Raw genomic sequence first — 27,797 nt, forward strand, 5'->3', positions numbered from 1 at the left:
GTCTTGCTCTGTTTTCTAGGCTGGAGTGCAGTGGCATGATCATGGCTAATTGTAGCCTTCACTTCCTGAGCTCAATCAATCCTCTCTCTTCAGCCACTTGCTGAAAAAAAAAAAATTTGTGGAAACAGGGTCTCACTATGTTGCCCAGACTTGAACTCCTGGGCTCAAGCAGTTCTCCTGGCCTCCCAAAGTGCTGGGATTACAAGTATGACCACCATGCCCAGCCTGTGTTTCGTTTCTTTGTGGTGTCTTTCAGGAATTTTAAATTTTGATGAAAACCAGTTCATAATTTTTTTCTTTTATAGTTAATACTTCTATGTCCTAAGAAATCTTTCCTTGCCTATATTATGGTTGTAAAGATTTTTTCCTTGTGTTTTCTTCTGGAAGTTTATAGTTTTAGCTTTCTCATTTAGGATTATGATTCATTTTGGATCAGTTTTTTTTTGTATAGTGTGGTTGAGGTTCATTTTACCCTTTCTTTTTACTTTTTTCTTTTTAAGATTATCTAGTTTTTTTTTTTTTTTTTTTTTTTTTTTTTTGCAAGATTATCTAGCAGTCTTTATTGAGGACTGTTGTCTCCCCATTGACTGACTTTGACACCTGTGTCTCTTCCATTGATTTAGATGTCTATTAGGTTGTGTCACACAGTCTTGACTTATGTAGTTTCATACTAAGTCTTGAAACCTGTTAGTGTAAGCCATCCAACTTTGTTGTTCTTTGTCAAAATTGTTTAAGTTATTCTAGATTATTTGCATTTCTATATAAATTTTAAAATCAACTAGTCAATTTCTATTAAAAAAAGCTTGCTAGGATTTAGATTGGAATTGTGTTGAATATATAGACCATTTTGGGAATAATTGATATTTTAACAATTTGTGTCTTCCAGTGAAAACATGGTTTCTCTTCTCATTTATTCTTTAATGTATTTCAGCAGTGCCTTACAGTTTTTAGCATATGACATTCATATGCACTTTGTTGAATCTTACTTTCATATTTTTGATTTTGGTTATAAATGGAATTGTGTTTCAGATTTATTTATTTATTTTTTTTTGAGATGGAGTCTTGCTCTGTTGCCCAGGCTGGAGTGCAGTGGCGTAGTCTCGGCTCACTGCAACTTTCGCCTCCCAGGTTCAAATGATTCTCCTGCCTCAGCCTCCTGAGTAGCTGGGATTATAGGTGGATGCCACCATGCCCAGCTAATTTTTTGTATTTTTAGTAGAGACAGGGTTTCACCATGTTGGCCAGGCTGATCTCGAACTCCTGACCTCATGATCCGCCCCGCCCCCCCAACCTCCTAAAGTGCTGGGATTACAGGCATGAGCCACCGTGCCTGGCCTAGATTTAATCCATAAGTTATTAATTGCTAATATATAGAAATACAGTTGAATTTTGCACATTGATTTTCTTTTTATCTTGTGAACTTGCTATATATACATTTATTCCTAGTATATTTGTGTGGATTTGTCAGAATTCTCAACATAAGCATCATGTTGTCTGTGAATAAACAGTTTTACTTCTTCCTTTTCACTGTGTATGCTGTCTGCTCCCCGCTTACTGCACTGTCAAACACTGACAGACAGTGTTGAGTGAAAGTGGTGAGACCAGACATTTTTGTCTTATTCCTCATCTTATCGGGAATCTGTTGAGTTCTCGTTGTTAAATGTGATATTATCTACAGGATTTTTTAAGATGTTCTTTTTCAGGTTAAGGGAGTTCCTTTCTGTTTCAAGCTATGAAATGTATGTGTGTGTATGTTTTTAAAATCATGAATAGGTGCTGTATTTTTCAAATGCTTTTTCTGCTTCTATTAAGATAAACATGGTTTTTCTCATTTATCCTGTTAATATGTGAATTACATTGATTTTTCAAATATTAAACTAGTCTTGAATTCCTGGAGTTAAACTCAGTTGGTCACAATAAATTATCTCTTTTATATCTTACTAGGTTTAATTAGTTAATACTTTCTCAAGGTTGTTAACAGCCATGTTCATGAGAGATACTCTTCTTTTCTTCTCATTTCTTAGTCTTATGTTAGCATCAGGGTAATACTATCTTTATATAACAAGTTGCAAAGTGTTCCCTACTCCACTAGTTTCTGAAAGACTTCACTTAAGATTTCTATAATTTCTTCCTTAAATGTTGGGTAGAATTCACTAACTAGGCCACCAGGGCTTGATGGTTTCCTTTTTTTTTTTTTTTTTTTTTGAGGTGGAGTCTTGCTTTGTTGCCTAGGCTGGAGTGCAGTGCCATGATCTTGGCTCACTACAACCTCTGCCTCCTGGGTTCAAGTGATTCTCCTATCTCTGCCTCCCAAGTAGCTGGGATTACAAGCGCCCGCCACCATACCCAGCTAATTTTTGTATTTTTAGTAGAGATGGGGTTTTGCCATGCTTGCCAGGCTGATCTCGCACTCCTGACCTCAAGCGATCCACCTGCCTAGGCCTCCCAAAGTGCTGAGATTATAGGCATGAGCCATGTTTTCTTTTTTTGAAACAGAGTCTTGCTCTGTCACCCAGGCTGGAGTGCAGTGGCATCATCTTGGCTCACCGCAACCTCTGCCTCCCAGGTTCAAGGGATTCTTGTGCCTCTGCTTCCCAAGTAGCTGACATTACAGGTGTGTGCCACCATGCCTGGCTATTTTTCTTTTTTTTTGCATTTTTAGTAGGGGAAGAGGTTCACCATGCTGGTCAAGCTGGTCTCGAACTTCTGACCTCAAATTATCTGCCCACCTCAGCCTCCCAAAGTGCTAGGATTACAGGCATGGGCCACCTTGCCCAGCCAATTGTGATTATTTTATACCTTTTTTTTGAAAGAAAGAAAGAAAAAGAATAAAGAAGACGAAGAAAAAGGAAGAGAAAGAGAGAGAGACAATGAGAGTATTGCTTTCTTGCCCAGGCTAGAATGCAGTTTAGTAATGGGTATTGAAAACCTCTTTTATACCAATAATTATACTTGATGTAAACAGGAAGGAATAAGGGAAGAAAATAACAAACGAACAGCCAACCAATATTTCATTTAAACCTATGAAATGCTATGCGATTACTGAGGAGTGATTTACTTCCAATTATGTAGTCACTTATGGAATAGGTGTGAGGTGGTAATGTATGTTTTATGTATTTGAAGTGGAGAGTTCTATAAATGTTTATTAAGTTTACTTGTTCCGGGTCTGAGTTCAAGTCCTGGATGTCCTTGTTAATTTTCTGTCTCGTTGATCTATAAAATCGTTAGCTCTTCTTGTTACATTGATCCTTTTGCCATTATGTAATGTCCTTCTTTGCCTCTTTTGCTCTTTGTTGCTTTAAAGTCTACTTTATCAGAGGCGAGAATTGCATCTCCTGCTTTTTATTTATTTGTTTATTTTTACTCTCTGATTGGTTGATAAATCTTCCTCCTTCTCTTTGTTTTGGGTCTTTATGTGTTGTTGCATGTGAGATGGGTCTGGATGCAGCATACCAATGGGTTTTGGCTTTTTATCCGGTTAGAATATATATAACTTTAATACTGGCATTTGATGCTAGCTGGCTGTTTTGCCCATTAGTTAGTGTAAATTTTTCGTTGTGTTAATGTTCTTTTCTTTTTGATATATTTTTGGAAAGGCTGATATTGGTTGTTCCTTTATATGTATAGTGCTTCTTTCAGAAGCTCTTGTAAAGCAGGCCTGGTGGTGGTGAACTCTCTAAGTACTTGTTTGTTCGCAAAAGATTTAATTTTTCCTTCGATTATAAAGCTTAGTTTGGCCGGATAGGAAATTCTGGGTTGAAAGTTCTTTTCTTTAAGGATGTTAAATATTGGTCCCCACTCTTTTCTGGCTTGTAGGGTTTCTGCTGAGAGATCTCCTGTAAGTCTGACAGATTTCCCTTTATGGGTAACCTGACCTTTCTCTCTGGCTGCCCTTAGTATTTTCTCCTTCATTTCAACCCTAATAAATCTGGCAATTATGTGCCTTGGGGTTGGTCTTCTTGAAGAATATCTTTGTGGTGTTCTCTGTATTACCTGGAGTTGAATATTACCCTGCCTTGCCAGCTTGGGAAAGTTTTCCTGAATGATATCCTGAAGAGTATTTTCCAACTTGGATTCATTCTCTTCATCACATTCAGATACACCTATCAAACGTAAATTAGGTCTTTTCACATAGTCCCGTATTTCCTGGAGACTTTGCTCATTCCTTTTCATCCTTTTTTCTCCAATCTTGTCTTCTCGTTTCATTTCACTGAGCTGGTTCTCGACTTCTGATATCCTTTCTTCTGCTTGATCAATTCGACTATTTAAACTTGTGCATGCTTCACGAAGTTCTCGTGTTGTGTTTTTCAGCTCCATCAATTCACTTATATTCCTCTCTAAATTGTCCATTCTCGTTAACATTTCGTCAAACCTTTTTTCAAGGTTCTTAGCTTCTTTGCATTGGGTTAGAGCAAGTTATTTTAATTCACAGAAGTTTCTTATCACCCACGTTTTGAAACCTGCTTCTGTTATTGGAACACCCTCGTAATCTATTAAGCCTTGTTCCGTTACTGATGAGGAATTGTGATCCCCTGTAGAGGGAGAGGCATTCTGATTTTGAGTATTCTCTGCCTTTTTACGCTGATTTCTTCCTTTCATTATATATTTATCCGTCTGTTGTCTTTGTAATTACCGACTTTCTAACTAGGTCTCTGAGCAGACGTCCAACTTTTTGATTCCCAGCGCTGAAATCTGAGCAATCCACTGCGCCGGCCAAAATAGCGGTGTTAAGATTGATGGTGCTTTTCTGCCCGGGAATCTCCGGAGTCTGCACCAAAAACTGGCACGCTAAGGCACCAGCAAAACTGCCGCGCCGGCCACAAGAGTTGCCCTGGCGACATGTGGGGCTCCTCTGCTGGGAATCTCCTGGTCCGTGAGCAACAAATATTCGTCTGAAAGTGTGGCGTCCTCTCGTTCTCTGTGCTTTCACTGGGAACTACGAGCCCGAGCTGCTAGTGATCAGCCATCTTGGATCTCTATTTTATATCTTTTAAGACATTTGTCCATTTCATCTAAATATGTCAATTTATTGGCATTACATTGTTTATAATATTCCTTCATTATCTTTTGAATATCTATAGAACCTGTATTGACATCCCTTTTTTCTTTCCTTATGTTATTAATATGTATGGAAGTTTATCAATTCTGTTAATCTTTTCTGAAAACCAGCAGTTTGTTTCAATTTTTCAAACTAATTTTTGCTTGTTTTTTGTTTCATTGATTTTTGCTGTTTATTATTTCTTTTCTTTTTCTTATTTTGGCTTTTAAAAACTAGTTTCTTAAGATGTACTCTTAGGTCATTTATTTTAAAGCTTTCTTTTCTGATACAAGCACTTAAAGCCATAAATTGTCTTTTTTTTTCTTTTTGAGATGGAGTCTTGCTCTATCACCCACGCTGGAGTGCAGTGGGGAGATCTTGGCTCACTGCAACCTCTACCACCCAGGTTCAAGCAATTCTCTTGCCTCAGCCTCCTGAGTAGCTGGAATTATAGGCGCTTGCCACCATGCCCTGCTAATTTTTATATTTTTAGTAGAGATGAGGTTTCACTGTGTTGACCAGACTGGTCTCGAACTCAACCTCAGGTGATCCGCCCACCTTGGCCTTTCAAACTGCTGGGATTTCAGGTGTGAGCCACTGCATCCAGCCTAAGCAACAGATTTTCAATGTAGATGAAATAGCCTTCCTTTAGAAGACAATGCCATGTGGGACTTTCATAGCTAGAGAAAAGAAGTCAATTACTTGCTTCAGTGCTTCAAAGGACAGGCTGACTTTTATGTTATGGGCTGTGTGGGCTAATGTAGCTGGTGACTTTAGGTTGAAGCCTGTGCTTGTTTATGATTCTGAAAATCTTAGGGCACTTAAGAACTGTGCTAAATTGACTCTGCCTGTGCTCTATGAGTAGAACAACAAAGCCTGGATGATAGCACCTCTGTTTATAGCATGGTTCATTGGGTATTTTAAGCCCATTATTGAGACCTTCTGCTCAGAAAAAAAAAGATTCCTTTCAAAATATCACTGGCTTGAATGCTTTCATGCCTGCTAACACAGCATCTATTGTGTGGTTGATGGGCCAGGGAGTAATTTTGAGTTTCAAGTCTTTTTATTTAAGAAATAACATTTCCTAAGTCTATATCTGCTATAGTGATTCCTCTGGTGGATCTGGGCAAAGTAAATTGAAAACCTTCTGAAAAGGATTCACCATTCTAGATGCCTTTCATGATTTATGGGAAGAGATCAGAATGCCAGCATTAACATGAGTTGGGAAGAAGCTGATTCCAACTCTCAGGAATGACTAAGGGGTTCAGTACTTCAGTGGTAGAACTATATGCAGATGTGGAAATAGGGAGAACTGTAATTAGAAGTGAAGCCTGAGGATAGGACTGAATTGCTATAATCTCATTATCAAACTTGAATGGATGAGGACTTGCTTCTTATAGATAAGCAAAGTGGTTTCTTGTGATGGATCTACTCCTGGTGGGGATGCTGTGAACATTGTTGAAATGACAAACAATGGATTTAGAATATTGTATCAAGTTAGTTGATGAATCATAGGCAGATTTGATAGGACTGACTCCACATTTGAAAGAAGTTCTGCTGTGGGTAAAATGCTATCAAAAAGCATCATATATTATGGAGAAATTTTTGGTGAAAGAGGAGTCCATCAACACAGCAAGTTTTGTTATCTTAAGAAATTGCCACAGCCATCCCATCCTTCAGCAGTCACCACCCTAATTGATCAACATGGAAGAACCAAGACCCTCCACCAGCAGAAATACTGCATTTCACTGAAGTCTCGGGTGATTGTTAGCTTTTTTTTAGCAATACAATATTTTAAAATTAAGTTAGGTACATTGGTTTTTTTAGACATAATGATATTGCATACAGACTACAGTATAGTATAAGCATAACTTTTATATGCATGGGGATACAAAAAAATTGTGTGACTCGGATTATTATGCTGCTTGCTTTATTGCAGTGGAATGGAATGGAACCTGCAACATATCCAGGGTATGCCTGTAGTTGGAATCATAAAGAATGTAGCCTTTTCAGATTGGCTTCTTTTATTTAATAATGTGCATTTAAGTTTCCTCCCATGTATTTTTATGATTTGATTGCTCACATCTTTTTAGCACTGAGTAATATTTTGTTATCTGAATGTGCTACAGTTTTAAAAATTCATCTGTCAACTGAAGAATATTTTGGTTGCTTCTAAGTTTTGGCAATTATGAATAAAGCTTACATAATCATCTGTGTTTAGGTTTTTGTGTGGACATATGTTTTTAGCTTCTGTAGGTATATACCATGGAGTGTGATTGCTGGATCATAGAGTAAGAATCTGTTTAGTTTTGTAAGAAACCACCAAACTGTCTTCCAAAGTGGCTGTATCATTTTGCATTCCACTAGCAATGAATAAAGTTCCTGTTGTTCCACATCCGGTCCAGTATTTGGTGGTATCAGTGTTGTGGATTTTGGACATACTAATAGGTATGTAATGGTATCTCATTGTAATTTGCATTTCTCTGATGACGTGACTTAGAACATCTTTTCGTATGCTTACTTGCCATCTTTATATCTTCTTTGGTGAGGTGTTTGTTAAGGTTGGCCTGTTTTTTAATTGGGTTGTTTGTTTTCTTTTTAAGAGTTCTTTGTAAAAATGTTTTGGATGACAGTCCTTTATCAGAGATGTCTTTTGCAATTGTTTTCTCCCAGTCTGTGGCTTATGTTTTCATTTTCTTGACACCCTTTCGTGGAGCAAAATTTTTTATTTTAATAAAGTCCAGCTTATCAATTATTTTTTCATGGATTGTGCCTTTGGTTTTGTATCTAAGAAGTCATTGCCAAACCCAGTATTTTCTAGATTTTCTTCTGTTATCTTCTAGAAGTTTTACAGCTTTGCACTGTACATTTAGTTCTGTGATCCATTTGAGTTAATTTTTATGAAGGCTGTAAAGTCTGTGTCTAGAGTCATTTTTTTTTCATGTGGATGTCTGGTTGTTCTAGCACCATTTGTTAAAAAGACTGTCTTCTCCACTGCGTTGCCTTATTTGCTTCTTTGTCAATGGTCAGTTGACTTTGTTCATGTGCATCTATATCTGGGCTCTCTCTGTGCTGTTCCAGTGATCTGTTTGTTCTTTTGCCAGTACTACAGTATCTTGATTACTGAATCTCTGTAGTGAGCTTGGAAGGTAGGTAGCATCAGTCCTCTAACTTTATTCTTCTTCTTCTTCAGTATTGTTTGCTATTCTGGGTCTTTTGCCTCTCCATATAAACTTTAGATCAATTTATCAATATCTACAAAATAACTTACTGGAATTTTGATTGGGATTGCACTGAATCTGTAGATCAAGTTGGGAAAAACTGGCATTTTGATGATATTGAGTCTTTTTATCCATGAACATGGAATATCTCTCCATTTATTTAGTTCTTTGATTTTGTTAATCAGTTTTTATAGTTTTCCTCACATAGACCTTATGCATATTTTTAGATTTACGCTTAAGTATTTATAATTTGGGGGTGCTAATGAAAATGATATTTTGTTTTTAATTTCAAATATCACTTGTTCATTGTTGGTATATAGGAATGTGATTGGCTTTTGTATGTTAACCTTGTATCCTGCAACCTTGCTATAATTGCTTATAGCTTAAAGTCTTCATTTCTCTTTGATTTTCACTTTTCTATTGATATATCCTCAAGTTCAGAAATTCTTTACCCAGCCGTGTACAGTCTTCTGTTACAGCCACTAAAGGCATTCTTCATTTCTGTTACAGTGTTTTTGATCTCTAGCATTTCTTTTTGTTTTTTTCTTAGGATTTCTCTCTCTGTATATACTTTGCTCATCTATTCTTGCATGCTGTCTACTTTATCCATTAGAATCTTTAGCATGGTTGTTTTAAAATCCCATACTGATAATTTCAGCATCTCTATATGTCTGGTTCTCATGCTTGCTGTGTCTCTTCACATTGTGTTTTTCGCCTTTAGTATGCCTTGCAATTTTTTTCTTGATAACTAAAGATGATGAACTGGGTAAAAGAAACTGTTTATAAATAGGCCTTTAATAATATGGTGGTAGGGTGTGGGGGAGAGGAGCAGCATTCTATAGACCTATAATTAGGTCTCAGTCTTTTAGTGAGTCTATGCCTCTGGACTCTGGACTTCATAATGTTTCTCAGGTTTTTTCCTCCCCCTTTAGGTGGGATATAGGAAGGCTAGAGGGAACTGGATTTGAATGTTTCCCTCTCCCAGATCAGTTAGGCTTTGAAAGTAAAAGGTTAAGCTCTGGTTAAACCTAATCTCTTTCTCTATATGTAATGGGTAATTTGATTTTCCTTAGCTGCTTTTAAGATTTCTTTTCTTTCTCTCTCTCTCTTTCTTTCTTTATTTCTTTCTTTTCTTTTCTTTTCTTTCGGAATTTGGTTATGTTGTGCATTAGTGGATTTTTCTTTGTGTTTACCCTGTTGGGAGTTTTAAAGCTACTCATATCCATGAGTGTATAGTTTTCATCAAAACTGGAAAAATTTCAGCCTTTATTTCTCTGAATATTATTCCCCACCACTATGTTTTTTGTACTCCGTTTATATAACTGCTTGCTATTGTCCCACACACAGGTCAATGATGAGGCTCTGTTCATTTTTTTTTAAGGCTTTTTTTCTTTTTGTGCTTTAGTTGGATACCTGAAGTATCACTGGAAGTTGGGAACAGGAAAATCTGTTATATTTACAACCTTATTCCTGTGGTCCTTTCAGAAGTGTATTCTGTTGCAGTTAGTGCCTGTGATTATTATTCTTTTCCTTTAAGATCCTCTTAGAGATTTACTTTTTGTATGAGCTAGTTAGATATGTTAAAAATTAAGTTAATACTGAGTTTGGTCAATATGGTGAAACCCTATCTCCACTAAAAATACAAAAATTAGCCAGGTATGGTGGCACGTGCCTGTAATCTCAGTTACTCAGGAGGGTGAGGCAGGAGAATTGCTTGAACCCAGGAGGCAGAGGTTGCAGTGAGCCAAGAACACGTCTGCACTCCAGCCTGAGTGACAAAGCAAAACCCTGTCTCCAAAATAACAATAATAATAATATAATAATAATAATAATACTGACTCAAAATAATTTTTTTATTTATGCCATATGACGTGAGTTCTTCTTTTTGAGACTATGAACTTTAATTTCCTTAGAATTTTAAACATACATAAGAAAGGTAGGTTAAATTGAGAAAATTAGTCTGCCCATGATATTAAAAGATTTAGTACTTCAATTTAATATATTTGGTAATCCTAAAAGCATAAATGAGAGAGTTTTTGTTGAATGTTCAGTGTGAAGCTGATGTATTTAGATTTACAAACGTGTTTGTATTTCATAATCTGAAATAATTGTTATCTTAAGACGTCTACTGGAATACTACTCAGCAATAAAAAGAAATAAACTATTGATACATATAACCGCTTGTATGAATACATATAGACTTGCTAAGTTTAAAAAAGTCAATCCCAAAAAGTTACCTACTATATAAATCCCATTTATATAAACATTCTTAAAATGACAAAATTATAGAAATGGAGAACAGATTAGAGATTGCCAGGGATTGGGGATAAGTAGATGAATTTACAGATCTCAATATTCTTGTCCCACAAAACTATGTTTACAAGCAAGCTGTTTTTCAAACCAGCGGCCAATCAAAGATCACCTACTGCTCTTTGTTCTTCTTATATAGAACAGTCGTCTCTTCTCACCTTATTTTATTATTATATTTTATGACATTAATATTTTGGAAAAGTGCAAACAGGTTGACTTGTAGAATATCCTGTAATCTTGTTATGTGTGTTTCCTCCTGATTGAATGCTATATAGATGGTGATGTATACTTTTGACTGAATATTATCAGGACACATATCATGTCAATTGGTCCTATAATTGGTGATACTCTGTTCGCTTTTCCCTTTGCTCCAATTGTAATTAAGAAGCATTATGTCGAGTGATACTTTGAGATTAAATGTATATTGTTTGCCTGTAGCATTCCACCTAATAGTTTTAACATCTATTGATGATGTATGCCTGAATTAATTACTGTATTGGTTGTTACATTATGATAATTTTATAATTTGTTATTCCTTTTATATTTCTTAGCTGGCATTCTTCTGTAAAGAAAAGCTTTCTTTCTCTCCTTTCCCCTTAATGATTAATACTCGAGACTAATAGATACTTTTTTTTTATTCATTGTGTTATAATTCATTATTGTTACTAGTCTTTTTTATACTTATGTGAGCCCAAATTTGGCCAGTGATTATCCCCTTCAAGCTGGCTTCTATATCCTTTTGACATATTCCCATTGATCTTCGGAAAATTTTTTATTTATGACATAACCAAACATTACAGATTCACTTTCTTCTTTCCCTGTCTCTGACCTGGAACCAGCCATTTTCTGTGATGCCTTGGGTTTATATTAATGGGAAATGTTATTTAGAAACCGTGATCTGGGGATAGATGTATTTATTGCTGCTGCTTTGGTGTTACTGCCAGGCACTTTCATCATGACAATGCCAGGAGAAATATATAATCATAAGTTCTTACTGCTGTCTCCATAGGATTCTTCCATATTTGAATCTTAAAATGAACATCTGCCCCATGCCCCCTCCCGGAGGTATGCATTCCCAGCATATTGCAGTTCTTGGCTAGGATCAAGTTGTATTGCCTCCTGTGCCTGCCTTAATCTGGCTCTGCTGGCTGAGATCCATGTCTGTCTGGATTATCTCAGCATTCATTGTCCATTCTCAGATTAGAGTCCCAGCCGCATTTGCACACTGTGGTTTTGTGCATTTTTCAGGATGTATTGTGGCAACCCCCAGCCATGTTGATCATTCTACCTGGGCAGTCCTCATTACCTCCTGGTTATAAAGTTGTATGGCTTTTGAGTGATTTATCCTAATCCCATTCTTGACATAAACCGTGTTATTTTTAGGGCATGAAATGCGTTGTACTATTATTGTCACTCCATTTTATAGTTGAGGTATTGAAGCACAGAGAAAATAAGGAATTTGCCAAAAATGACCTAGTTAGTAAGTGGCAGAGTTGGGATTAAACCCAGGTACTCTGCTTAAATTGCTTTTGCTAACCTATGCTACTAGACTGTAGGATTTATGTGGGGAAGTAGAGAAGACCTGAAAAGAGTGATTATTTTAAGATCTTAAAGAACGTTAATATTATTTAAATAATCTTGGACTTGTTTGGTAGGCCTTGGGAAGTCACTGAAGGCTTTTGACTGTAGTAGAGTGATGTGCTTGGCAATGTCCTGTAGAAAGGTTAATAACTTGTAGCTGTGAAGGACTGTGAAAGCAAGATTCCTGGTAGAATGCTATTCTTGGGCCTCTCTCTAGAGATCTAATGAATCAGTTTCTAAGATTTGAAGCCAGGGAATTTGTTATCTTTTTGATGATCGTCCATATTTGGAATGACTGCTCTAAACTGTTTCCTTTGTGCACTGCATTTATTTGACTGCTAGTATGCAATTCCTGTATGTGTCCATCCAGTAGAGTCACATTAAATGCCCTTAATTTGCCCTTTGAAGTTACATATAGTCCAGATGAAGTTGATGAATCTGCTCAGGAGCCATATCTTTCATCTGTCTGGGTTTTGCATTTTAATAGATGTTTGGTCTGTACGGTTTTTTATATATGTTAAGTTTGCAGTAAAGCTTAATATCAGTTTGTTTGAGCAACATCTTGGAAACACTTCTTCCTTGGGTAGTATGATTACTAAATTCACCAAATGCAAATGACAAGATGTAAACCAGATACTCATCTACTTGTACATAAACAGATGAAAGAGAACTCTCAACTACTTCCTTGTCTGTAATATTTGCTTCCTAAAAATTTGGGTAGAATTAAATAGCATCTAAATCAGTATCAGTGTGCTGATGGTCACATGCTAGCCATCATACTTCTTGACTTGCTCTCTATACTTCATTCATATATCTAACCAGGGAGGTCCAAATAAAATAAAAATAGCAGTTTTGTGCCATCAGTTGTTTAACCATATGTCATGTTGTTAAGATTTTGAAACTCTTCAGAGAGGTGTTTTGAATCTCATGAAAGTCACCCCTCTTGCCAGGGCGGCCACATGCACAGTTCCACCTGGGTGTAGCAGAGTAGCAGTGGCACTCTTTGGTCTTGATTATGTTTAATACAGATTGGATATAATAGCAGTATGTCTGGAACAGCAATGCCGTAATCTTCTTATAGGTTACTACTAAAATATTTGCTGTTCAGTGTATATTCCTGACCTGTATTTTAAAAAAATCAATTGGCCATAGATACATGGGTTTATTTCTGTACTCTCAATTCAGTTCCATTGATCTGTTTTTATACCAGGACCACATTGTCTTGATTATTGTTGCTTTCTAGTAAGTTTTAAAATCAGGAAGTATAAGTCCTCCTACTTTGTTCCTTTTCAAGATTACTTTGGCTATTGTGAGTCTCTTGAGTTTTAATATGAATTTTAGGATCGGTTTGATGAATTTTAGGTCAGTTTCTACAAAGAAGCTTCTTGGGATTCTGATAGAGATCCCATTACTTCGTACACTAATTTGGGAAAGTATTGCCGTTCCAGTAGTATCTAGTCTTCTATCTATCAATATGGGATGCCTTTCCATCTATCTTCCATTTCTTTCAACAATGATTTTTAGTTTTCAGAGCATAAGTTTTAGACTTCTTTTAATGTATTGCAAAGTATTTTATTCTGTTTGATTGTAAATGGAATTGTTTTCTTAATTTCATTTTCAGATTGTTTATTGTGAATATATGTGTTTAGAAATGAAATTGCTTATTGTAGATTGATCTTGTATCCTACAACCTTAGTGAACTCTTTTACTGGTTCTAATTGTTTCAGCGGATTCCTTAGGATTTTTTATATATAAGATCATGTCATTTGCAAATAGGGATAGTTTAACTTCTTTCTTTCTGATCTGGATGCCATGCCAGATATTTTTTCATTACTGCAATTTGAGCAGTATTATTATTTTACCAGAAAAAAATAATTACTCTCAATATGTGGTTTGATAAAGTTTCTAGATTCTTTGGGTTATTTTTTATTTATTTTAAATCACTATTGGAAATTTTACTATGCAAAATTGTGCAGTAAACACCACAGGATTTATGAAAAAAGCTGGTGAGATCACTGTTTTCTTGTTTTAAAATATAAGGAATCTAATAAAAATGGTGGTACAATTTAATGGTTAAAATATACATACATACTGTAATATGTATGGCATTTCATTTTGAAAAAAGCTGTTTTCTTGTGGAAGTAGCATTAAAGGTCACAGCACATGAGTTACTGCGAAGTGTCCTGTCTGAAATAGGACAGAAAGTGATAACACCAGAGAACGTTATAATACCAGATGAGGAAGATGAGGGTATAGTTCATATTACACATGGTGAACTGAAGTAAGTGGTAGATGGCTGAGATGTGTATGCATTTATATATTCCTACATGTCTCAGTACAGCTGTGAGTGAGTTTTTGCATTCACCTAGTGTTTCTGGTGAACAAAGCTATGCATAAACAAACTGCAATTCATGTTATACTCAGATTGTTCCCTAATATTCCAGTTGCATTGAAGCAAATGTGTATTTTCAAAACAGAACTATTTCTGTCAAATATTTGCTCCTCTAATTGGAGCAAAAATGAATGCCAAACTAATTCAGTTTGCAAAAATTTGCTTTATACAAAATTTATCCAGAAAAATCCCTCTAGTACTAAAAGGCAAGAACATTGTAAAATATCTGAAGGTTATTAAAGCTTACACCATCTAAATTACATTTAGATGAGTTACCCATAAGCTAAAAGCTAGAGTCAGATGGCAGTATCTAAGATGAAATCTTGAGAATCGATGGTATCCTTGTTTTCTTTCTCATAATCTCTTTAACTCGTCTTAGTACTTATTTATTTGTTCTGGGAACAAATTTGAGCTTTGAGAGGTAGGAGGACAGTGCTTGATGTGTTAGCAGCTAGTACCCCCTAGCTTAGCTGAGCTGAGGAGAGTAATAATACTATGGTGGTAATAGCAAGGTTTTTATCTCTGCAGCCTTATAGTAAAACTGTCTTGGTTTAAAACTGGATTGTATTTTAACTAAATTCCGTTTTGAACCAAGATAGTTCTATATAAGCATGTCTTTGGACTGGAAACCTTGGTTTTAGTTTATTCTTGAATTGTCAGTATCAGAAGTTTAGAAATAGTAATTCAATGTGTTGTAATTCATCACATACTTCTTTGGCAATAACAAAAGATTTATTGTGAAATACTGGGGCCAACATGGAGGAATGGCAAGTACATGAGCTTTGATAATAGACTGGGGTTTTGAATCCTAGTTCTAACTCTTACTAACTCTTTGACCAAATGTAGATACTCATCTTGAGATTTCCTAATTGATAAAATGATATATCACCTCAGTAGGGTTGCACATGGTGTTTTACTTTTATCTCCATGTAAATTAAAGATAAATGAAACGTATGGAAAACTGTTTATATAAATAAATATGTAAAATATTTTCTAAATTGGAATAACTTTGAAAAACTATAGAGTATAATATGAATATGTGGTATGTACCATTTTAGCAGAATAACTAATCCCTCATGTTCGTGATTAAGTATTGTATTTCCTCTTAAATCCCTGTGGGAGTACTTGGGTATAGAAGGCATTCTAGCCACTTCATTAGTCCAAGACCTAAGTTCATTTTAGGATCTTTTTTTTTTCAGTTCTGTGTCTAAATCTGATGCAGGAATAATAAAAGCCATGCAGTAGTAGAACTTCTATCTTAATTTATGAGGCTAAGAAACTTCTTATAACACTTAAAAGCTTTCCTTTCTTTAATAGGTTTAACCTTCATTTCTAATACATAAATGTAATTTATATTTTTGCTTAGACTCCACTGGTTGCAGATGATACAAATATAACCCTTGTAACATAGATATAGAAGCTAATGGTGGCCTTTGGATGGTACTTCAGCTCTCACCTGGTAAAGTCCCTGGGATTCCACATTCCCTAAATCCTTTGCTTTTCGTTGAAATGCCAAGTAGCTCTCCTGTTTTTTCTTCCATAACTAGAATTCCTACTGCTGCTCTTAGATGCCATGCTGTGCTCTGCCACCTGGTGGTCGCAGTGTACACTGTTATTTCTGTTGCTGCTGCCGTTGCCTACTACTGCAACACTGAGAGTCAAGGTGCAGAGGTTGGGATTCAGTCTGCAGGTGTGATGTTCGGTGATACGGGCTCTGGAGGCAGAGTTCCAAGTTTGAATCCCTAGATCACTGCCTCCTTGCTGTGTAACCTTGGACAGGTTATACAGTTTTCTTATCTGTAAAATAGGTATGGTAATAGTGTTTACCTCACAAGATTATTTTATTAAATTAACTTTATACAAATGTTGAGAACATTACATGCTGAAAACAGTAGGTGACACATGACAGTGTTAGCTATTGGTTTTTCATTTGTTTGTTTTTTTGTTTTGTTTTGAGACAGAGTTTTGCTCTTGTTGCCCAGGCTTGAGTGCAGTGGCACAATCTTGGCTCACTGCAACCTCTGTCTCCCGGGTTCAAGCAATTCTCCTGCCTTAGCCTCCCGAAGTAGCTGGGATTATAGGTGCCTGCCACCACACCCAGCTAATTTTTTAGTGTTTTTAGTAGAGATGGGGTTTCACCATGTTGGCCAGGCTGGTCAACTCCTGACTTCAGGTGATCCACCTGCCTGGGCCTCCCAAAGTGCTGTGATTACAGGCATGAGCCACTGCGCCCAGCCAGCTATTGTTATTATTCTGATCTGAATGCTTTAGGTAAGCAATTAAATGCATATATTTTATTTGGAGCTATCATAGCTCCAAACTGATTGATTTTAGCCTTGAGTTTATTTTTTAAAATCCATTATGTATATACTTCCTGTTATACATAATTTTAAATTATCACTATCTCATATTGTAAAGTTAAGAAGTAAAAAAAACACACACACTAAAATGTAAGTGTTCTTAAAGTGAGTGAATATCATGTGGAAATTACTATAGCACAATAGTAGAATTTTTTAGAAACTTGTTTTTTAAATTTAGGAAATTAATCAGTGAAATGAGCTTTGTTCTGAAAATGTATTATTAATTGTACTTAGTGTTTATTATCCCAGTTCTTGAAGTAAACTATAGATTTTATTTGTGTTTCTTACATACTATAACAAGGTAATTTCTAAGTTTTACTTTTATTCATTCATTTTCCCTTTCTGGTGTGTGTGTGTGTGTGTGTGTGTTTGTGTCTGTCTGTGGTATTCAAATATTATGATGGTATGATATTCTGCTTTTCTTGTTTCTGTTCTGTTCCCTTCTGTTTCCTTCCTTTTTTATATTTTTATTTATAGATATAAAACATTGTTATAGGATGGTATTGTTTTTTGCACTCAATTTTATATTGTACATATTTCCCTTATTGTTAAATAGTTTAATATATCATAAATTACTCATTTTGATTGGATATTGTTTTCTTTTTGTTGTATAATATAATAATGGTCATTTTTATTCATATAGCTTTTTTCTCCTCATGTATTTGTAAAACAAATTGCCAAAAGGAGTCTTAAGAGTACATGAATGATTTTGTGGTTCTTGAAATATTTTCCCACATTTTTATCCAAAAGCATTGTGCTTTTTAATGCTATGAAACACAAATTTACTAATCCTATTAAATACGAATTTACTTTCACCCATAAAACATTGTCTAGGAACAAAAGTGAAAAAGACAGGATCCCTGCTCTCCAGGGCTGGAGTATAATAGAGAGGATACATACAGATGAATGACTAAAGAGAAAGGCAGCAACATTGTGAGTCTGAAGGAGGAACTGGGATAGTTAGACAGTAGCAGTGTAGAAAGTACTTCTTAAGAGGAGATAGAATATGAAAATATGGTTTAAATTTGAAATAATTATTGACACTAATTTTTCTGTCTTCTGTGTTATGTTTGTCATTTCCGAAACGTATTGTTTTACTTTGTAACAAAATGACCTAACTCCTGCCAACTGCATGATATGGTAGAAAGAGCACACAGGTTTGAACAAATTGCTTAATTGTCTAAACTTCAGTTTCTGCACATATAAAATATGAAGGATACTTCCTTTAGAGAGTTTTGAGGATTATAGAAACTGTATTTTATCTGTTTTCTCCAGCCTTATTTTAAAAAATATTTGAAATGAAAGGGCTAATATATTAATAAAGTATTTAGTACAGTATATGACACATAAGTTAGACTTAGTAAGAAGGAGTCACCATTGGTTTTTTGATTGCCAATGTTAAGCATTCTGCTTTATACAAAGCCTCAGCTTTCCTGTAAATACTGCTAAGTTTTCTAGAGGCTGGAACCGCACCTCCTAAAGGATCAGAATTCACTTCCTCAACCTCCGGAGTAAACCCAGCTCTTCAGTCCTTTTTTTTTTTGTTGTGTTTTAGGTTTTGGGGTACATGTGAAGAACATGCAAAATTGTTGCATAGGTACACACGTGGCATTGTGATTTGCTGCCTTCCTCCCCTTCACCTATATCTGGCATTTCTCCCCATGCTATCTCTCCCGACCCCCCACTGTCCCTCCCCTATTTCCCCCCAACAGACCCCAGTGTGTAGTGCTCCCCTCCCTGTGTCCCTGTGTTCTCATTGTTCAACACCCACCTATGAGTGAGAACATGTGGTGTTTGATTTTCTGTTCTTGTGTCAGTTTGCTGAGAATGATGGTTTCCAGGTTCATCCATGCCCCTACAAAGGACACGAACTCATCGCCATATTATGGCTGCATAATATTCCATAGTGTATATGTGCCACATTTTCCCTGTCCAGTCTATCATCGTTGGTCATTTGGGTTGGTTCCAGGTCTTTGCTATTGTAAGCTGTGCTGCAATGAACATTCGTGTGCATGTGTCCTTATAGTAGAACGATTTATAATCCTTTGTAATCCAGTAAGGGGATTGCTGGGTCAAATGGAATTTCTATTTTTAGATCCTTGAGGAATCGCCACACTGTCTTCCACAATGGTTGAGCTAATTTACATTCCCACTAACAGTGTAAAAGTGTTCCTATTTCTCCACATCCTCTTCAGCATCTGTTGTCTCCAGATTTTTTGTAACCAATAGGCTGGCTTCTTTCCTTCCTTTTCTTTCTTCAGCCCCTGCTAGTTGCCAGGTATCATGTTAGATGTAGGGAATAGGAAGATAACTGAGATAACGTCCTACACTGTCTACCTGGAGGGATAGAGTCACATGTCAGAGAAATCAGTGGTTCTCAACCCTGGCTGCTCATTAGCATCACGTGGGGAAGCTGTTTAAAAATACCAGTGCTCATGCCGTACTTTAGATAATTTAGAAGTCAATGCAAGCAGAAACAGTATTCTATAGGACCCTATACTCATTGATAGGATGAGTGAGTCTTTTGATTGGAAAGAGAATTGGAAAAAGCTTCACAATTAGAGTAACATTCAAACCAATGACAAAACTTTGTATTGTTAAGAGGACAAAAAGCCAGGGCACAAAAGCTTGAAAACTGGTAGCCGATTGGAGAAGGAAGTGGTAGATTATAAGGATAGACTAACAAGTACAAACCAGCTAATAAGAAAGAAACTTTACCTCTGTTAAGGAGTTCAGACTTCATTATGTAGAAAATGAGGTAGACTTTATGAGAGAATGATATGATGCAGTCTCTGATTTGGAAAAAAACCATCTAGCCGCTAGTTTATAACATTGTCAAAAAAATTCTAGATGGAATTAAAGTTATAGAAAAAATAGTGGATAATATTTCTATATTTTGGGGTTAGAGAAGACCTTTATAAACATGTTATCTACTCCAAAGCCATAAAGGAGAACATTGAGATTAACAGATTTTACCAAGTAAATATTTAAAACTCTACAACAAAAGGTACTCTAAAGTTGAAAGTCTAGAGACAAACTAGGGGAAAGTGTTTGCTACCTGAATGACAGAAGGCTAAAGTACCTAATATATAATGAGTTCTTACATATCAATGAAGAATAGGCAAAAGAGTTGAGCAGGTAGCTTTCCAAAGAAGAAATACAAATTGTTGCTAAAGCACATAAAAGGATGCTTATCTTCAGGAATAATGAGGATTGTAAAGTCAAACAAGAGTGGGATCTTTTAAACTTTCATGTTGATACAGATTTTTAAAAGTGAATAATATCTAATGTCAAAAATGTATAGAAACAGGCTGATAACATTGTTGGTGGGCGATAAGTTGGTGTAACCTTTCTAGAGAGTAGATTAACGATTATCTATCAAAACTTAAACTGTGGTTGTCCTTGGAACCAGTAACCACAACTAAGAATTATCCCTGGGGAAATACAATGTTGTAACATTGTTTGTAATGCCAAACAGTGTAAATGTATACATACTTGATAGGCATTAAACTTTTTTGTAGGAATATATACTAGACTGAAGAAACTGCTGGAGGAGGGGCACTTTATATACTTACGTGATGTTTGGGATTTTTTTTAGAACCATCTATAACAGTTTTTGTGTGTCCTAGATGAATTAGATGAGGAAGAAGTTGGAGGCAGGAAAATCAATTAAAGAACTTTTTTTGCCTTGTTCAGGTGTAGAAGTATTTTGGTCTGAATTGGAACTGTGACAGTCAGAATGAGGAAGAGGGAAGATTTGAAAGATATAGAATCTATACACTTTTACTATGTGGGTGGGAAGAATGAGGAAGGACCATCAAAGATGGTTCTGAAGTTGGTAAGTTGTATTACTGAGTAAGCAACTATGACATTAAAAACATAGGAAAAACAGAAAAAGAAGCATCTTTGGAGTCGAAGATAATGAGTATTTTAAATATAGATCCTCAATAAGTATTTGAATAATAAATTAGTTTGGGTCAGTTAGCAAATCTTTAGCATGTACAATTTATGCTTTCTTATTAAGGCTTCTGTGGTTTTTCTGCTGCTTGTTAAGAGATGTCATTAACATTTCAAAATATATAAACAGCAATTTCTAAGTATAATTTTAAAACTATTTTTTCTTGTTTTATGTTTTCAGAGTGCACATTTGGCCATGATAGATACCCTCATGATGGCTTACACGGTAGAAATGGTCAGTATAGAAAAAGTGATTGCGTGTGCTCAACAGTATTCAGCTTTTTTCCAAGCCACGGATCTGCCCTATGATATCGAGGATGCTGTCATGTATTGGATAAATAAGGTAGGATTATACTCACTTGAGTAAATTGCATCTCATAGCCAGAAAACATGAAATTCTAAATTGTACATTGTCATTTCATTACTCTTTTTGTTTTAAATCAATGTGCAAACTTAAGTTGTAAAATATATTAAAATTTCTTTATTAAAAAAAGCTTAAAATGATGAAAATAGATTTCTATATACTCAGCAATATTTATAATTACTCTTTTTTTTTTTTTTTGAGATGGAGTCTTGCTCTGTCAGCCTGGAGTGAAGTGGCAATATCTTGGCTCACTGCAACCTCCACCTTTCAGGTTCAAGCAATTCTTGTGCCTTGGCCTCCCAAGTAGCTGGGATTACAGACATTTGCCGCCACCACAGCTAATTTTTGTATTTTTAGTAGAGATGGGATTTTGCCATGTTGGCCACGCTAGTCTCAAACCCCTGGCCTCAAGTGATCCACTGGCCTCGGTTTCCCAAAATGCTGGGATTATAGGCATGAGCCATGGCCCCCTGCTAATATTTATAATTACTCTTATTAATTAATCTTGTTCATAGCAGATAGTGACAAAATTCAGAACACTCCTAATAGTGAACTATACAGTGGGTGTTCAGTAAATACTTTTTGAATTCATTTCAAGAATGAAATAATTTTCTTTCATTCCAATTAGAGGATTCTTAGGTTTGCTTGAACAATTTGCACTAGATTGAATTGATTGTGGATTCCTCTTCTTGGAAATTTTTATGGAACTGTGATTTGTGCTTTGAAGATGCTTAAATTGTCAGCTTATCTCCCTTTGCCAATTTGACTAATTAATTTGTCTTGATCCACTTTCACTTACAATTGTCACCCAAGAGAAAATTAAACCTTATTTGAAGACAAGCACTAAACAGATTTAAAAGAAGTTATATCTCCATGTATCCTTTCTTGAAAGCTTGCATGAAGCTTGTAATAAAAAGCTAAATGTAAACACCACTATTACAGCTATCTTCATTCTCCATGATATCAGTATCATTGTAGAAGGACTGTTTAATACTTTGCCGCTCTGGAGTTCCTTTATTTCTTCATCTCTAGTAATCTTTTCCCCACTCCTTCTCGGCTATAGAGAATCACAGTCTCATTCTAGACCTGTTCATCTTGAGAAAATATGCAACCTTCACATCTCATTACAGACTTCCCATTCTTGAACAATTTCTCCTATCCTCCTAGCTCACTTGCTTTAAATATTAATTTTTAAAATGTTCAACCTCATTATGACTTCCAAACCATTGAGCCTGTTAATTTCTCACAATCTTACTGGACTTCATATTTGTCCATCTAGAACTTAGATTTTTGTAAGTACTGTCAGTTCTTAATGTTTCCCCTTCCCTCCCTGTTACTCATTTGGTAACAGCTTAGATGGTTTAGCTCAGTTACCCATTTTATTTCTAATCTGCACTTGCAGAGGCAAATATTGCTGAAGAAATTTCCACAAGGAAGTTGGTTTCACTTAAAGTTCATGAGCACAAACTTCACATAGACACTCAGCCACTCACTGCCAGTCCAACAAATGTGTCCCCAAGTTTGCTTTCCCACGCTTCGTGACAACTATTTTACCCCTTTTTCCTCTAATTCTCAGACCTTCTGTAACCCTTTCCCTACTACTGTCAGCTAAATTTGCCTTTTCTTTTCTTGAGACCTTTAGGTGGGAATTGTCTTGTTTTTATATTGGCAAATCTGTAAACAGTTTTGCATCAGCACTCACTGCCTTTCTTTTGTCCTACTCTTAGAATGGAGAATTTCCCCCCTCACATCAAATGTGAGTTCTCTGCTACTTCCCTTTTTCATGGTCATTCGTCCTCTGCTTCAGTTCTTACATTTTAATGTACATAAGAATCACCTGGTATATTAGTCCAGGTGATATAGCTATAGAGGCTAAAGAATTCCAGGTCAAGAGGCCACTGGTGAGAGCCTTCTTGCTAAGTGGGGACTCTGCAGAGTCGTGAGGCAGCACAGGGCATCCCATGGCTGAGCATGTTAGCTGAGGTCTGTCTTTCCCGTCTTATAAAGCTGCTAGTGATAGCCCGTTAATGCATTAATATGTGAATTGGGTCTGCTCTCATAACCCAATCACCTCTTAAAGGTCCCACCCTTCAATACTGCCACAGGTGAGATTAAGTTTCAACATGAATTTCAGAGGGGGTGCAAATATTGAAACCATAGAACCTGGGCACGTGTTAAGATGCCTGATCTGAATGAGGTGTCTAGGGTGGAGCTGGAGAGTCTGCATTTCTAACAAGCTCCAGGTGATACTAATGCTGCTGGTCTGGGACCACACTGTTATTCGTTCACTCCCACATTGTCTGACTCTTGCTTCCTACTGAATCATTCTCATAAGAATACAGACCTGGGCTGGGCGCAGTGGCTCATGCCTGTAATCCCAGCACTTTGGGAGGTCAAGGCAGGTGGATCACCTAGGGTCAGCAGTTCAAGAGTAGCCTGGCCAACATGGTGAAACCCTGTCTCTACTAAAAATACAAAAATTAGCTGGAAGTGGTGGCAGGTGCCTATAATTCCAGCTACTCAGGAGGCTAAGATAGGAGAATCGCTTGAAGCTGGGAGGCAAAGGTTGCAGTGAGCCAAGATCGTGCCACTGCACTCCAGCCTGGGCAACGAAGTGAGACTCTGTCTCAAAAAAAAAAAAAAAAAAAAAAAAAAAAAAAAGAATGCAGACTTGGAGGCCAGGTGCAGTGACTCATGCCTGTAATCCCAGCACTTGGGAGGCTGAGGCAGGTGGATCACCTTAGGTCAGGAGTCTAAGACCAGCCTGACCAACATGGCGAAACCGTGTCTCTACTAAAAACACAAATACTAGCTGGGCGTGGTGGCACACAGCTGTAGTCCCAGCTACTTGGGAGGCTGAGACAGGAGAATCACTTGAACCCAGGAGGTGGATGTTGTAGTGACTCGAGATTGCAGCACTGCACTCCAGCCTGGGCAACAAGCAAGACTCCGTCTCAAAAAGAAAAAAAAAAAACAAAAAAAATCAGACTTGCTCTAGTGTCTTCCATCCTAAGAAACAAAACTTCCCCATCCAAATACAACCCTATTTCTCCATACAACAGGGCCTCTCAAAAGTTGTTTGCCATTTCTTTAGCCTACTCTCATCTCTCTGCCATACCCATTCCTACCCTGAAATTGTTCCTAAGGCGAATGAATTGAACCAAAAGAGTTACTTCTTAAAGAAATTGTCCTAGTCTGTTTGGGTTGCTATAACAAAATGCCTTAGCCTAGGTAGTTTATAAGCAACAGAAATTCATTGCTAGTAGTTTTGAAAGTTGGGAATTCCCAGATCAAGGTGCTGGCAGATTCAGTTTTTGGTGAGGACTTGCTGTCTGCTTCAGAATGGCAGCTTCTTGCTGTGTTCTCAAATGGCTGAAAGACCACTGTGCTCTTTCAATTGCCTTTATAAAGGAACCAACCCCATACACCAGGGCAGAGCCTCATGACTTAATCATGCTCTGAAAGGCTCCACCTCTTTTTTTTTTTTTTTTGAGATGGAGTTTTTTGCTCTTGTTGCCCAGGCTGGAATGCAGTTAGCTCACTACAACCTCTACCTCCCAGATTCAAGCGATTGTCCTGCCTCAGCCTCCCGAATAGCTGGGATTACAGGCACATGCCACCACGCCTGACTAATTTTTGTATTTTTAGTAGAAATGGGGTTTCACCATGTTAGCCAGGCTGGTCTTGACCTCCTGACCTCAGATGATCTGCCCACCTTAGCCTCCCAAAGTGCTGGGGTTACAGGCGAGAGCCACCTCACCTGGCCATCACCTCTTAATATTAACACATTGGGGATTAAGTTTTAAATATGAACTCGTGGAGGGCAAACATTTAGACCAAAGCAAAGGCCTCGTCTGATAAAACCATCTTTTCTAAAATAGGTCTTCCCGCTCCCATTATTTTCTGCTCACATTTTAATTAATTTATAGTGTTTACCAATGATTTTGTTGTTGTTGTTCTATCTCCCCTGTTTCATGAGGACAGGAATTATTTTGGCTTTGTACTCCATTGTATAGTTAGCTTCTTAATACCATATCTGGCACATAACAGTAAATATCTGTTGAATGTGTAATAAATGAGTGGTGCTTTAAAATGTTAATTTGTGACCACTTTGCTTTTTGGACAGATTCAGATAAAAATTTATTTAAAAATGAAGATATTTTCTCAGTGGGGAAAAAAAATAAAAACAAGGATATTTCCAAACTGGCAGATCAATTATGACTCTCTGACAATGAATTAGGAAGTATTTGCTTTTTAACTTAAAAAAGAGAATGAGGCTGGGTGTGGTGGCTCATGCCTGTAATCTCAACACTTTGGGAGGCTGAGGCAGGTGGATTGCTTTAGTCCAGGAGTTTAAGGCCAGCCTGGGAAACAAGGTGAAACCCTGTCTCTACCAAGACAAAACAAAACAAAATAAACAAAAAAACAAGAATTAGCCAGGTATGGTGGTGCACACCTGTGGTCCCAGCTATTCGAGAAGCTGAAACGGGAGGATTGCTTGAGCCCAAGAGGCAGAGGTTGTAGCAAGCCGAGATCAGACCACTGTACTCCAGCCTGGGTGACAGAGCAAGACCGTGTCTCCATAAAAAAGAGGCAGGTGGGTGGTGGTGTGGGAAATGAAAATACTACAAAACAAACAGATAGAAAACATTATAAACTTTCCCAGGATTTGGTCCTGTCTTCCTCCTTTCCCCCAGTAGGTAAAGAGACCAAAATGCTTAAAGATACATGGGTGTTACAAAACTGCTTTTAACACATATATTACCATGATAGAAAATATGGGGCCACGTGCAGTAACTCATGCCTGTAATCCCAGCACTTTGGGAGGCTGAGGCAGGAGGATCACCTGAGGTCTGGAGTCCGAGACAATCCTGGCCAACATGGTGAAACCTCATCTCTAACTAAAAATATTTTTAAAAGTTAGCCAGGCATGGTGGTGGGCAGCTGTAATCCCAGCTACTCAGGAGGCTGAGGCAGGAGAATTGCTTGAACCCAGGAGTCAGAGGATTGCAGTGAGCCAACATGGTGCCACTGCACTCCAGCCTGGGTGACAGAGTAAGACTCTGTCTCAAAAAAAAAAAAGAAAGAAAATATGAATGATTTTGTCAACGTGTCAGACAAAAACTACAATCTTCCTGTTAGGAACACCTGACATGCTTGATAAATATAATTAGAAAAGTTTATACCGCAGAGCTGAGATTACAGGAAGAAAAGGGAATTACCAGATGCCAGAAACAAAGTAGGGACTGAAAGTTTTGGTGGCTAATGGCATTAATATTTTCTACAGTGCCATGATTAATAAATTTGAATTTTTATTGATTGTTACTAAAGTGACCTTAAAATCATTAATTCAAAACCCAAAATTATCTAAAGTCTTCTCAATAAATAATTTATGCCCCCTGTAGACTGTTTTAACTATTTTTGAATTATGGACTGTTTGAATAATCTGATGAGAGATAAATTAGGCTCTCTCCCCAAAAAGTTTTCATATGCCAACATTTTGCATGTGTTTTAACTGGCAATATGACTGCCCTAAATTCCCCCATGATCATGGACATGTCTGAAATCACACCTTGAGAACTTGACTCACAATGTTATTTATTGATAATAAAAACTTTAATTTTAGGGGAAATAGTTTTCATTTACTAGTTCTAAAATAGATTGCAAAATTTTTACTTGATATTATTTTGTTTCCTAAGCATTAAAACTGACATTACTGAGTACCTTTTTTTCCTAGCACTCCAACAATTCCTGACATATAGTAGGTGGTCAACAACTATCTGATAAATTAATGAATTCTAGAATATCAAATAAGCACCCATAAACTATTTTTTTCTGGTTGTGAAACTGAAATTTTCTTTGAGTGAGACTGATATTTGACATCAGGGCTCTGACGTGTTATTTTATTGTTATATTTGAATATAAATTCAAATTGATATTTTTATATTTTAAGGTAAATGAACATTTGAAAGACATAATGGAACAAGAACAAAAATTGAAAGAACATCACACAGTTGAAGCTCCAGGAGGTCAAAAGGTATATATGAGACTATATATATGTTCACATACTTGTATTATTTTGGAAAATGTTAATAGTTGTGTTTATTAAATTATTTTTTAGTGGTGTTAATTGTACCCCAGAAAGCCATGCTGTAAACACTAAGTAAATAGAAGTAAAAATGAAGGTTAATTGGATGATGGGGTTTGTAAAAAACATTATTAATGACTAGAACTCAAGTTCTGAGGTTCTTTAGTCAAAAATAACAGTTTGTCTTTCTTTAGTAAAATGTATAAAACAACAAGAAAACAATTTTAAATGTTCAGCCTTTATAATGGCTTGCAGCAAAACCAACATTTGACTAACATTTAAAACAATATTCCCAGAATTTTGCCGGGTGCAGTGGCTCATGCCTGTAATCCCAACACTTTGGGAGGCCAAGGCCATTGAATCACGAGGTCAGGAGTGAGTTTGAGGCCAGCCTGACCAACATGGTGAAACCCCATCTCCACTAAAAATACAAAAATTAGCCAGATATGGTGGTGTGCTCCTGTAATTCCAGCTACTTAGGAGGCG

The 27,797-nt window shown here is 36.6% G+C and overlaps 1 protein-coding gene across 4 annotated transcripts in view; it reads left to right on the plus strand.

Moving 5' to 3' along the window:
- Positions 1 to 27,797, plus strand: part of CAMSAP2 (calmodulin regulated spectrin associated protein family member 2) — a 112,206-nt gene that overhangs the window by 41,480 nt on the left and 42,929 nt on the right. For all 4 annotated transcript variants that reach the window (XM_012459556.2, XM_064360214.1, XM_012459557.2 and 1 more), the window contains exons 3-4: positions 21,041 to 21,202; positions 27,177 to 27,260. In XM_012459556.2, the coding sequence (XP_012314979.2) occupies positions 21,041 to 21,202; positions 27,177 to 27,260 (246 nt within the window). The remainder of the gene's footprint in view (positions 1 to 21,040; positions 21,203 to 27,176; positions 27,261 to 27,797) is intronic.

The sequence above is a fragment of the Aotus nancymaae genome, unplaced genomic scaffold, assembly GCF_030222135.1.
Source record: "Aotus nancymaae isolate 86718 unplaced genomic scaffold, 86718_ANA_hifiasm-v0.15.2.pri h1tg000039l, whole genome shotgun sequence".
NCBI lineage: Eukaryota > Metazoa > Chordata > Mammalia > Primates > Aotidae > Aotus > Aotus nancymaae.